General features: G+C 38.8%; 1 protein-coding gene across 1 annotated transcript in view; it reads right to left on the bottom strand.

Annotated features, from left to right (window-relative positions):
- LOC136695841 (connector enhancer of kinase suppressor of ras 3-like) overlaps positions 1–14,343 on the bottom strand; it is a 58,019-nt gene extending 43,676 nt beyond the window's left edge. The window contains exon 1 of the mRNA XM_066670027.1: positions 14,078–14,343. Coding sequence (XP_066526124.1) covers positions 14,078–14,129 — 52 coding nt within the window. The 5' untranslated portion in view covers positions 14,130–14,343. The remainder of the gene's footprint in view (positions 1–14,077) is intronic.

Genomic DNA, 14,343 nt, shown 5'->3' with positions numbered 1-14,343 from the left:
AAATGTAAATGAACGCGCTCAACAGAATGAAAAGGAGCTGTTCAGCTTGCACGGGAACTTGCATTTGATTCTGAACCAACAAGCCGCCTCTGCAACAACACACTCCTACACCAACCCACATGCACAATGCAGCCCACTCATCTAGCCCCTCCACCAGTGTGTCAGTAAAGGATGGCTCTATGGAGCGCTGGGGGGATGGGTGTCCACCCAGTCAAAGGCAGTACAGAGAGGGGCAGCTGCAGAAGACTGGCCGAGTGCCCTGCTGCTCAATGGCCTGTCAGCCCAGACACAGCCACAGAGCTGACCATTCAGCACCACATCCATCTCAATCCATCTTTGGAAGGGCAGCACTAAGCACTTTCCTAGCACCGCCATATTAGGTAAAGTAAACATAGCACAAAAAGTAAGGAAATTTGTGTTTGGTAGATTATTTTTCCTTTTAACAATGTTTCTTAGCAACAAATCTTATACCAGAAAGCCTGTTAATTTCCCTTTAAATTGTGCCACATTTGTAAGGAACATTTTTTTATATTTGTGGGATGAGCAGCAGGGCTGAGTATGTGGGTAGTGCCCATGAAAATTTTGCCAAATCCTCTCTGCCAATGACAGACAGCTTATTCTGCCACTGAATCGTTTGGTGTGTGGTGGACTAGATGATTGAAGTTTGAAGAAACAAGACATATTGTCAATTTAACAATTTATTTATTTAACAAATAGGAGCCTCAGTAGCATGTGGAAGAACCATACACAGCCACAACAGCCTGGCATCTCCTCCTCATGCTGGTCACACACTGCTGTGGGATGGCATCCCATTCTTCAACCAGCATTTGCCGCAATTCAGCTAACGTGGTTGTGTTGGTCACTCTGGTATGAACAGCACGTCCAACCTGATCCCACAAGTGTTCTATGAGGTTGAGGTCAGGAGCTGGCAGGCCATTCCATCCTCTCCACTCCCAAATTCTGGAGGTAGTTTCTGATAAACCTTGCTCTGTGGGGGCGAGCGTTGTCATCTTGGAGGATAGATTTCGGTCCCAGACTGTGGAGATATGGGACTGCCACTGGTTGCAGAATTTCATCTCGATATCTCTCTGCATTGAGATTGCCTCCAATGACGAGAAGCCTTGTTTTTCCAGTGAGCGAGATGCAGCCCCACACCATCACAAAGAATAAGCTGTTTGGAATTGGCAGAGAGAATTTGGCAAATTTTCATGGGTGCAACCCACATACTCAGCTCTAGTGCTCATCCCACAAATGCATGTTCCTTACAAATGTGGCACCATTTAAAAGGGAAATTAACAGACTTTCCAACAGTATAGATTGACTGGCAAGAAGCATTGTTACAACAAAAAATAATCTACCAAACACAAATTTAATTACATTTTGTGCTATGTTTATTTTTATTTTGGTTTTATAAATGAATATGTATGAAAATACACATGATCTGAAAGTGAGGCTTTATTAAAAATGTACTAATTATTTAGTGAAGAAAACAACGACCACTTAAAACTAAGCTGTTGGTCCTGGGATAACAAATTCATTTTCAAATTTCTTTCCATTTTTTCATTTTCAGGAATCATCAAAGTGTCGATCATGTATACAGTAGTACTGCAAAGCGTTTAAAATATAATCAAACTATAATCAAATATAATCAAACTCGAATTTAGCTTTTTGACCACATCTCAACAATATCCTATTCCTGCATTATTATCAATTTTTCAGAGAAAACATGCAGGTTATGTATACACAAAGGTTTGGATGCTAATTCACTCACAAAATTGTAAGCCTAAGAGTTAAATTAGAACACAAGAGTTAAGTTTTTCATGCATGCTTCAGTCTCGGTAGCATGCAAGAGTTATTCACTTCAAAGCTGAACCACAAGCACGAGAGTGTGAATCAGGTTGAGTGAACATAGACCAACACAAACAGTACGTCTAACTGACTGGGGCAAGCTGTGCTAATTCCAACAGGATCCAACAGAAGAGGGAAAAGAATTAGCCTGCTCATGCTAAGAAGGTATTTCCTGGAGAGTTATGCCATTCTTCTGCAGATCTTTTCAGAGCTTGCTGATGAGTGAAAGAGGAGAGAAGCGCTGGAATGCGTCGAAGTGATTACAGGGCTTCATCCAGCACTTTCCGTGTGGTTTTCCTTCATTACAGTGAGATGTCGGTCCACCACACTGAAATTAGCAGCTCTTCACAAGGCTCACTAATGAAAGCCCTTCACACCGACTGCTGCTGAAGTGGCTCTGCGTTATTTGACGTGGAATTGGGAAAATAGCGTACCTTCAATGCACAGCACTGAGATTTAAGCCTCTTTTGAGAACTTTCAAAAAATTTCTAAATCTAATATGAGTTCTCGTAAAGAATCTAGGATTCAAGACCAGGAGAATGATACATCAGATATACATGGGATATATTCAACTCAGGCATACCAAATAGCCAAATATGGATGGACTATTCCCATCTGCCATAATCACCCATCAGTGGAAACCTGCTGGTGGGAAGCACTGTTGCTCAATTCACTGCACTTATGAAACTGAAGCATGAAGCTCCCATCATAAACACACATTGTGTGTGTGTCTGTGTGTGAGATTGTGTGTGTGTGTGTGTTTACAATTCAAGGGTGAACACAATAAAGGAAGATAGAGTGTCAGTGTAGTGTGACTTTAACAAAAGGGATAAGTGAAACTTCTTCAAAGAAAAAAGTAGCCAGAAGCATTTCATTGCAGTAATGAAACAGCAGTTAACAAGACTATGTAAATGCCACTGTGGCCACCCCTAGATGCATATTAAAACTGCTGCCATTCTACTTGCATTGGACCTACCTGGACACAGTAAATGTACTTAAATATAACAGCCATTTGATATTGGTTTAAGATGAAAATTTGCTTCTGCAAACAATTTCGTGAATCTCACCAACAATGTGCCATTACTCACTGTATACTCAACACATTCAAAGTACACACAAACCTGGAAGGATCAAGCAGAGAAAAAGTAGAAACTGATGTGTCTTTATTCCGAAGAGTTTAGGTTTGCTACAGTGTCATATTTCAGAGTAAATTGGGTAACGAAACAATTAGATCATCCATGTCATGTTTTCACTATTGCTTTCCATCTCTGAGAAGGACTTTGATGTGATCAGTTGTAAACCCTACACCCTTTAGCGTAATGCTCTAAAGCTTTTGGGTGACCTTAGCATCTGGTCCAACAGGAAGCAGCACCAACCCCCACAACCACAATCCCCACCCGACCCATGTTCAATCTGGAATGAACACCATCTACCCCACTCCTTCTACCATAAGCATCTTCTTACAGCTAAGCTCTCAACCGTAGACAGACCCCTATAGAAAAGGAAGAGCAGGGGTTTGATTGCATGAGAGAGAAAGCCCTAGCACCTTTCAGAGATTGAACACCCTCCCAGCGGGAGTCTGAGCCTATCTGACCTCCCTCTACACACACAGACAGAGCCCCCTCCTGTGCTGGCCATGGGTGGAGAGTGGGAAACTGTGTGTACAATAGCCACTGCCACTGTAACACTCTCTCACTCCTTTTTCATTTAGACTTTTGGACAAACCTTTTGGAATAGCAAGAATGTCCATTGTTCTCCAGAGGCGTCCTATTGTGGGAATTCCAGCATTCCACAATAGCGCTCCCTGGGTAGATAACCATCCTTGTGTAGGCTATAATTAAAACAAAAAAACAAAAAAACAAAACAACGAAAAAAAGAAAACCTTTGAATATGCAAAACCATTTCACCCTAATGCATGATTTCACAGAGCAAAAACAAAGCCGGTTTAGGGGCCAGTAGGATGGGGTACAGTTACATAAATACAGGGCACTGATGATGGGTAAGATGTTTATTCCTTTCAAACCTTCAAACCCTAAGTGTATTATATATCAGATAAAGTAGCTTGAGTACCTTTATATTTCAACTTTGGCTTGAATGTAATGTTGTAATTGTCATTTTAGTAAATTCAAACTTCTCAAACGTGACCAGCATCCGTCTTTCCGACCAGTATTCTGTACAAACCTACTCAAAAGCAATCAGAATCATCTTAAGTAGAAGATAAGTAGACACAAGTATGTCCCCCCTGTGGGGCATGCTCTGAGCCAGAGGACTAATGGCCAAAACCTGCTCTTTCAGGCCTGCATGATGACTTGAGGTGACAGATGTTAAGGAGTAGGTGGTGGAGAGCAAAAATTCCCAGAAGGAAAAGAAACTGATCTGACAGGTTTACCGTGGCTCATGTGCAACTCTTTGCATCCGGCATTTTAGACAATCAGCTGAGAGAAAGGAGGCCAGGTCAAGGGTCAGTGTTTTAGGACTATAACATCAGCAAGGTATTTAACTATGTGTTTTTTTTTTTTTTTTTTTTTGTTTTTTTCCAGTTAGCCAGATAATATTATCAAGATTAAAACATTTCAACCTGATGTTTATCTGTCACACCTGAAGCACAGATACATACTAAAGACAAGAAGTTTAATGCATTTTTCTCTCCTTAGAATACAAAAAAGAAACATGGTGAACAAACTAACAAAGAAAACTCAGTCTCAAAAAAACACAAAATAGTGTCTCTAAATGTTCTATCTAGGCTAGTAAAGTCACCTATTGCAAGTGAATGCTTGCACGGCGTTTGAATCAGAATAATAAAAAAGCAAACGAGTAATGCTACAGATTTTGCACATTGAACTCGCCTGCAAATAAACAATCATCCCTCACCACAAAGCAATCCTCCCTGCCCATTACTCACTCATAAAAACAACTCAAGAAGCCAAGTAGCTAGAACCTCATGGTTTTACATATTTTACCATTGACAAACAAAATATTTTAGAATCTTCAGAAGTATATTGAGACTGAACATTGTAGCAACCAGGAGAAGAACGTCGTTACAGAGGTGGTTTGGAAATCAGACACTCCCCAACTAACCACTCATGAGAGAGTCTGTACCTCAGCCCCCAAGGCCAAACCACAATTCTGGCAAAACCTCTCACGCTGAGGCTCAGATGCAGGGACACCTACCTTGATCCACCCTAGTTGCAACATGACATTTACATATAACTGACATCAAAAGAATTCTTTTCTCATGCTAAAACTTTTTCCAGCAATCATCAAAGCCTAACATAGCAACCCGAAAACATCCTCCCAACATATGACAAATCCTCTAAACTGATATGAAAGGATTCTTCAGAAAGCAACCAGAAAAAAAAATCTTTATTTTTATCATTTTCTAATTTAAAATATTATAATTATATCTCATCAGTGTTCTTTCAAAGAGCTGATGTCTAATAACAAATACCACATGTGACCAATCTTAAAAAAAAATGAATGCCAAGATGGCAGAACTGTTTTCTTATGTTTTACACTAAATTACTGGCAGTAAACATAATTTATAATACAATATTGCTGGTGTGAATAATCATGGGAGATCAGATAGTGTATTGAACTCGATCAAACTAATTAGTAGACTGTAAATAACCATTTAGTTCTTTGAAGAAAAATACTGAGGAATTCAAATTAGTTTTTGAAGTCTATAGACCTTAAAATTAAACTAGATTAAAATTTCCGCTCGTTCCTTACATTGAAAGCCATCATCCCCATCCTTAAATTGGTATTCCATCAGCTGTAGCATGGTACTTGATTCTGTATTGTCGGTGAGGTGATGAATGCTGTGTTTCCATGCCTTTGACTTCATAACCCCTTAATTTACATTTACAGCAATTAGCAGACGCTCTTATCCAGATCGACTCACAAAAGTGCTTAGTGTTCAAACAGAATGTTTATCCTACCTAGTACAAATAGGTTAGTGTCCAATCTCCACTTGAGCTCAGACACTGCCAGAACAAGGGCCAGTGCTGATACCTAGAAATGGGACTTGGCCCCCGTCCCCCAGTTGGCCGTACACTAATTCATTATGGCAGCCTCATTGCACAAGTAATGAGTGTTGCTGGAAGCCACAACACAGCCCTCATGTAGAACAGAAAAAACACACACATCCGCATGCCCCATGGGAACCTACTTTTTCAAATCCTAATATGCAGCAACTTTGGACCAGCTACTGACAAAACAATAAAATGTTTTAATAGTAATGCAAGACATCAGGAATCACATAGAATGAGGGATATTAATTAGCAAAACCATAAGTACCAACGTCTGAGAAATGCATACTGAAATTCTAAGCGTTATAAACAACTGGTGTTTTAAAAATATGGGATATCATCAGACTGCCACAAGCTCTAAGCTTGACTTGCATTATCATGCCAAGAAGCTCATAAAACATTTTCCCAGGAGAGATTAGTCTTATCAAATATGTGGAGCACCAGCGATTAATGGGGGTAGGCTAAAGTGATGTCAGCAGCTGAAGAGAAGATGCAGTTGGCATAGTGTAGCTGGAAGCCCTCCATCTGAATATATAAATGGAGCCAACAGCCACATAGATGGCTCATAAGCTAGCATTAAAGAGTTTTTCAGCTGTTCTGTGTGTACTCCTGCACTAAATATTTTTTCATGCTCAACTCTATACCAGCTGGGGCAATTGCCATACTTTTGGCCACATTCTGGGTATGACTAAACAAAAAGCACTAAACAAAAGTTTACTCACCACACAGTTCACTTGAGCAGTGCTTTATTCTTCAAGTGTCATACATCAGTTATTCATGCCATTTAAAACGTGATTTTCTTGGTCCCAAATGTTTTTTTTTTTTTTTTTTTTTTTAAGGTGGAGGGTGGACTGACGTGGTTCTCTTCAACTTGTGAAAGTGACTTATGCTTATGAGTCACTACCTACCAGCCGGTATTGTGAGTGGCAACATGACAAACGCCTCTGACATCTACACAGAACTGAGTCACCCCCATGAGACTACAGAACTTGCACACACAAACAAAAACACACTCACAGGCATAATGCCTCCAGGGGACTTCCTCCAAGCACATAAGGCCTTAATATTTTAATTACAATATGATGAATGTTTGTATAGTATATGGTGACCACAGTACATTTTCTCAGTACAGTAACTTTTTAGTATCTACATTAATGCCAATATCTTAAATATTACATCTGCCCAGTGTAAGATCAAATGACTGTTAATAGTTGGATAACTGAATCACATTGGTATCTCAACTTGTATGCTAGATGCTTATTGGCAATAAAACCCTGTTTTCCTACATTGTTGTTGTTTGAAGCAAAGGATCATGGGAGTTCACAGCAACTGAAATAAACCTGGACAGCTGGATCCCTACGTATAATCAGACTCAGATTCACTTTTGGCAGTTATACACACACTGTAGTACAGTGGGTTCATCGCCTTGTAACCATAAACACTGATAACACTAAATAAATAAATAAATAAATAAATAAATAAATAAAAACCCACACAAACACATTCATATTGTTCTTTAAAATATAAACGCCACAGAAATATATTCAGAACAATGCACAGCTTTTATTTGCTGGAACAAGATTGTGCTGCCACCACAATGTAGCATTATTAGGCAGAATAATATACAGGGTTGTAAACTTTGCCTTGCAGTCTTTAGTGATAAAATACAAAACGAATACATTCTCAGAGAGTAACAGTGCAGTTAATGTGTATATTGATATATGTAAAGTGCAGTTTCAAGTGTGCCCATTCTTGGCTGCATCGCTGCGCTGTTTTTATAAGTGATACAAGCGTATGGGCAAACTCATTATGTGTAATTTCCATATCTCAAAAACTGACTGCCAAAACCGTCAACAGTTACACTTTTTTTACTGAAATAAAGAGCTGCAAACATCCCCTGAAGGAAAGACCCAGGCAACTAGCAATAAAGCATGCAGCATTTCTATTTAAGGAACTGAGGACAATATGCAACTTTCCATCACCATTAGCATAATAAAACAAAACAGCTGACAGACAGCCTGTCGGCATATCGTCATGCTGCATGGTAAATCATTTAGTGAATTATTCATTTGGAAAGAAAGTAGTGTGAGATAATAGTTTACTGCAGGTTTTGAAAAATTCCCTTAATTCCCAACAGGTGTTTTCTACATTACCTCCAACAGCTTTGTTCTTTTGTCATTCATAATGTATTATATATTATTGCTGTCATATCAAATCCTCATAAATACATGTTTACGTGTTGTCTCAGTGCAGAACATAATGAAATAAAGTCTTGGACATCACAAAAACATTAAAACATGTTTGTTTATTTGAGCTGAGGCTGTGTTTGTTGTGTATACAGTATAGCTAGGAAACAGGATATCTAAGATATCAATTAGGCCAATTTAGATAACTACTTTATTAGTTGTATACAATGGCCAAAAATATAATTAAACTCTTAATCACTAATTATTTATATGAAAACTTGTGATCAGTTCAAATTGTAACAGGCCTTGCTATATGAAATATGTTCATCAGGTTAAGCTTGACTGACTGATCTGACTCAGACAGGCATTGGAAAAACATTGGGACAAGTCTCTACATGTTCCAGACATGAATTTACAATTTATACTCCAGTAAAGACCATGAAGACAGAATTAGTACACGCTTTGGTTAAGAAGCATTTTCCTGACAAAACTGCTGCCAAAACATAAAAGACAGATAATCACTGTGGAATGAAATAATTTATGGGTGAGAAGAATTATATATAGACATATTTAGCAACATCGTTATTCACTTGACTTTAGGTTTCAAATAGGGTTTAAATGCCACAAGTGTCACAAGAGAAAGAACATGTGTATGAAATGATTTTTCTAAGGACGATTGATTCATTGGAGGTTTTGCATGGAAGCGACACACATTCCACTCCTACTCAGTGATTATTTAAACATAGCTGAGTATATTTGGCACAATCAACAATCAACAAAGCTTAACTTTATCCCCTGAGTGATAATCACTCAGTCCTTTAACAGATGAAGCTGCATTGACACGTGAGCATGCCCAGCACATTAAAGAAATTATAAAAGCTCTACATTTTAAACAACAAGTCAAAGACCGAATGATAATGATGCAGGATCAGGCCTTTCTATATGGTATGAGACAATGCAGAACTGCTGAAAAAAGTGCTTACTATGATAATCCTGACAAGCTGTGTTTTATGAGATCCAGGGTATCAGGTTGCGCTTTCATTACTTGTAATACCCACAGTGATTTAAGCTGTCTACAGCTATGATCATATGACCGGGTACTGCACTCGTGTATTATGTAAACACAGACAGAGACTGAGACAAAAGAGCATGAAGTTGTGTTTGCATGAAAAAGCCTGTCTAATGAAGAACAACTTTTCACTCTAAATAACCTCCCAGGCTCCAAGTACAGCATTTACTCATGAGCCGCATTTACTTTTTTGTATTATTGATATTAACAATTTTAAGATTCAATGCGTTTTTTGTTATATGCCGAATAAACAGTTACACTGAAAAATTAAGTTCTTATTCTGCATTCTTTCAGTTCTGTGAAAAAAAAAAAGTAAAAGTAAAACAAAATATAAACGACCCAGTGGTAGTCTGTATTATGCCTGGGCAATAAAACACACTAAAGAATGTAGCCTATATTTAAATGTAAAGTACACATTTATAATTAATAATTATTAAGCTAATGCTTCAGCCTATACATTGTCCATTTGTATTTGTTTTTTGTTTTGACTGTCAGGTCTATTGATTTTATATTTGTTATCATTATCATTCTTTTATTTTTAGGTATTTTTTATCCGTATGCATTTTGAAAACCGATAAACACTAAATACTAATTACTTATAATAACAGACCCTAGTTAGGTTTGCACCTTTAATACAGTAACTTTGACCTTATGCCTTTCTGCTTCTTAAAATATTCTATAAATAAAACACGAACAAACATAAATGTTTCAAATGGATAATGCTAATTCCCCAAGAAAATATGAGATATACACTGATCAAAGATAACATTAAAATGACATCCTTGTTTCTCAGCTCCACTGACCATACAGGTGCAGTTTGTACATCTACACTGACACTGTCATGGTTATCCACTTGTTCACTTTGCACTTCAATGGTCAGAACCCCCAGAGGACCACCACATAGGTACTAGTATTATTTAGTGCTCTGCACTTGCTACACTGACACTGACATGGTTAACAGTGTTTTAGTTTGTATTGCACTGATACAAGTGGATCAGACACAGCAGTGTTCCTGGAGTTTTGAAAAACTTTGTTAATTCACTGGCTGGTGTTGGTCCACTCTGTAAATACAAATTCAGAGACAGCAGCTCATTGTTGCTGCCCAGTTTGTGTCAGTCATTTGCTAGGTTTTCATCAGTGGTCAGAGGTTGCTTCCTACAGAAGGCCATTGGCTGAATAATTTTGGTCGGTTGACAATTCTCAGTCCAGCAATGCCACCGATATAATATACTGCAGTTCTATGAGGCCTCTTAATCTCTAACATTGTTGGGAGTTTAACAGACATTCCATTTATTCCAATGGATTAGCTCTCAGAGGCTGCAGTGTCCCGTCCACCTTTCTGCCTGGCTGGGCAGCCATGGAGAAGCACTGACCCGTGCCCAATCTTCTACCTGAGGTTGCATTTTTTCCCATTGCATTTAACTGGGTGTTTTTAGAAGCCAATGCTCTTAGGGTGAGCCAGGGGTCCAGTGCTGCTGTCACTAAGCTTTGGCAGATTTTTTGCTGGGATGTTCATATTTGAATACAAAGCCAGCAGGCTCGCTTTAGCCTGGCACACACACAAGGTGACACCTTATCACCTTTCTGCTCTGCTGGAAACGGAGCATGGATTGACGCAAATGTCAATAGATTGTGTGTTTCACTGGAAAGGTCCTCTTTGCACAAGCTGCAAAAGCTATGAAACAGAGGTCAGAACGCATGACAACTGAAATAACCGCTTAGATTTAAGCGATAATCCAAGTTTGGATGTAAATGGAGGGTACTTTATGGGTTGTCTCAGATATTTGCCATTAATTCTATAAGCCAGACATTCTAACTCAAGAGACCACAATGGAAAAATATATATATTTTATGCAATAAACATGAGGAAAACCCATTTATGAGAAATTGAAATACTTTTTGCTACATTGCAAAGGCTTGAGATAACAAAGCCAGATACACAATGGAAAAGCCTGACATCTATCCAATTTCAACAACCAAAGGAAGTCCATTAAATATGTAAGAGTCTCTGAAACAGAAGCCATATGGTGATTTCATAGATCTAAACTCCAGCATATGGTGTCATGATCTGTCACCAAACAGGAGCAATGACACTACCAACACACACAAAACATTACAGTTAACCCCAATAGGGGTTTAAGGAAGAAGTCATTTTTTTATATACACAGGGATAATAACCCTAACACAAGGACTGTGCCAATAACTCCAAGCATTCCAAAGTTATTCAAAGTCAGAGGGACTTCCTTAATATGCTTTAAATTGTTAAACATTGACGTCTCAGATGGGCCGTTGAAAAATGTGTCATGCCTTTGGAATTCACCTTTCTTTTTTAACATTAGATCATCAGGTACTTTTGACTCAATGAGATGGCATTCTTCAGGCATGGATACATGCACTGAAATGAAGATCCTTGCACATACAATATAAAGTGCTGTTCCATTCACTGGGAGTTCTAATTTGGATTAGAAATTGCAAGCAGAGATTTGAAGGGAGGGTAAGGCCTAAGAGGAAATGTTTGGTAAAGCACATTCACAATGTTGCACATTTCTGGTGGGGTATGGTGGCAGTATAGAAAGAATGGGGTTATAATATTTAAAGATTGAGATTAAGATTATTAAAATAAGATTATAAGAGCAGTTAGCAGCCCAAGTACAGCTTGAATGCAGCACTATTTCTCCACAGGCTGAAAACACACCTGCTCACTCACGTTTCTGTCGTAACACGGAAGTTTAAAATTATGTCACCTGAAACCACTAGGTGATGAAAGCTTGCTGGCTCATGAGAGTCACCCTGAAACTGTATTTGCCCCCTGTTATCCTGGAGTGGGACTTCCAGATGTGGTTCACTGGACCAGCTGCCTTTTAATCAAGGGTCTAGCTCTCAAAATAAACCAACGACATTTCCCACGCTCCAGCACTACTAGGACAGGGGCTTAAAGTAGCTCAAGCTTTTACCTGTTCATAGTATTGGGGGGGGGGGGTCCACACTAAATGTTTCATTGAATGTAAACCATTTTAAAACAAAAGCTCATCTACTGTAATCTGACTGAACATATGGGTCATGGGGATATTCCATGAAGATACTGACATGACTGAGAATAGTTTCTGTTGTAAATTCCAACTTGATTTTCTGCTATAACACACTCAGCAGGACTTATTACAGTAGCTGTACAACTCTGGATGTTTGAAATGCCTTTGCAGACATAGAAAAGAATGAACGGCACTCAGCCGTCTCACTGCAGGAGTAGGAGTTGAACAAGTAATGGAAAAAAACAAAGTTGTAATTCGTAAGTGTTAAAGTATTTGGTTGAGTTTGCAGTGGAACATTCCCTGAATAGCATCCACAGTCAGCAGCAAAAATATTACAGTATAGAAGCCGTGGTGTGTGAGAGGACGAAACCTTAAATAATAGGCTAATAATAACAATCATTATAACACCACGTCTTTGGTCATATCCAAATCCCAAGAGATTGTTTTGATGAAAACTTGCTGCCATGAATGAAAAAATTTAATAAAATAATCATCAGTGGAAAAAAGGGTGCTCCTGTGAAAACAGAATATCCTAAAGCCTCTAAGCAGTTTCATTCAACTGTGTAAACATGCGTGCTAACTTTAGAATCAACAGAACTTCAATAGGTTTCCAGCAGTGGGACAGGTAGGCTACATCCTTTTTGGTGGGTGCTGTTTGTTTTTGGGGTGAGGTAATTACTGGAGCAAAAGCTCTGCTTTAGTCATTTGGTTTGTTCATGGTGGAATTCATGTTGAAAAATAAAGAACTTTTAACACAGAGATAAGCAACAATTGCAGCTGCTTAGGATCCATTCAGTCCTATTGAAGGTACTGAATGATACAAGAGATGTCAACAGAGAGTGTGCCGCCAAATGCCAATTAAAGGGCACATATCATACAACACTCAATTCTCAGTGCTCTTTTCAAATAGGAGAGATATCTGTAGCTCATTTTGACTCAATGTTGACCCTGTTGCTGCAGTATCACCATAAGGAAAACACACCTTTAAATACAGTTGTATTTTCAGCCTGGAACAATTTAGACCGGCCAGGTTGAACTTACAGTGTTTCATTCAGGACAACACTATCTCTAAGAGATGATTTAGGGCTGTTTTGGTACATAGTGCACAAACACCATAAGCTGATTTTAGGGAAATAAATGGCAAAAAAATGGAATGAATTGTATAAAACCTATATGGAATATTCTAGAAAACCGGGGCAAACAAATTCCCAATCTGGTCATCATTAGTTAATATCCAAAAAGTAAAATCTTCTAGTGACTAGTGGTGTAACTACACAGTACATGTGAATATGCAAATAGTCTGTACTTCTATCAGCAGTTTAAAAGCATCACAGCAAAAGATAATGGGATTGGCTCCTTAGATTTATGACCTAAGAAATCCAGATCAATCTGATTTTGCTCAGTTGAGAATGTGTTTTAAATACTACAGGTTCAAAGCAAAGTGCTTAAACATAGCTCACGTCAAAAACTGAGAATTTATACATTATACACTCATAGTTCATCTTCTAGCATAAAACCACAGGGTCATGTTAATCAGGTTTAAAAGACTTGATTTCCACTGAAGACAATCCCATACAATCCATAAAGAAAACTTTCCATAAAGAAAAAAATGACAATGGTCTCATAAAACATTTTTTTTCATGGCTGTGAAACATCTGGATATTTTGGCAAAGCTCTCAATAATGATTTTCCCTTTAGCATCAAGACCAAGGATTCAGCAAACGAACTTGATAGACTGAGCACAGGGCTCCAGAGAGGCAGCTTGGTTTCTATGAAACTCCGAAACTACAGGTAAACACTGAGAATGTGTACACACACACACACACATAGACACACACGAGGGTGGCACTGAAGGCTTGGTTACTGTCAAAACAAAATCAATGTTCAGTCTAAACGAGCAATCGCCGATAAACTCACCTCTCATCCACTCCACCACTTGTTTAGGAGTCCACTTGGTTATCGGCTCCATTGCCGGAGCCTATCACACGGAAAGAACCGTTTAAGTCTCAAAAGCCGGAGTTTAAAAGAGCCCAGGCTGTCGCCAAAATACACAGTCTAACGGACTACAGAGTGTGATCATACTTCCACTCTTTCATTGTCCCTGTCCTCTGAGAAGCGGTCTAAGCTCAGCTCGGGTGGTCTTCCCTTACTCTCTCACCCACTCAAACTCACGAGCTTCAAAA

Source organism: Hoplias malabaricus, chromosome 1 (genome assembly GCF_029633855.1).
Source record: "Hoplias malabaricus isolate fHopMal1 chromosome 1, fHopMal1.hap1, whole genome shotgun sequence".
In the NCBI taxonomy this organism is placed as follows: Eukaryota; Metazoa; Chordata; class Actinopteri; order Characiformes; family Erythrinidae; genus Hoplias; species Hoplias malabaricus.
This window is presented reverse-complemented; position numbering and strand designations above follow the sequence as displayed.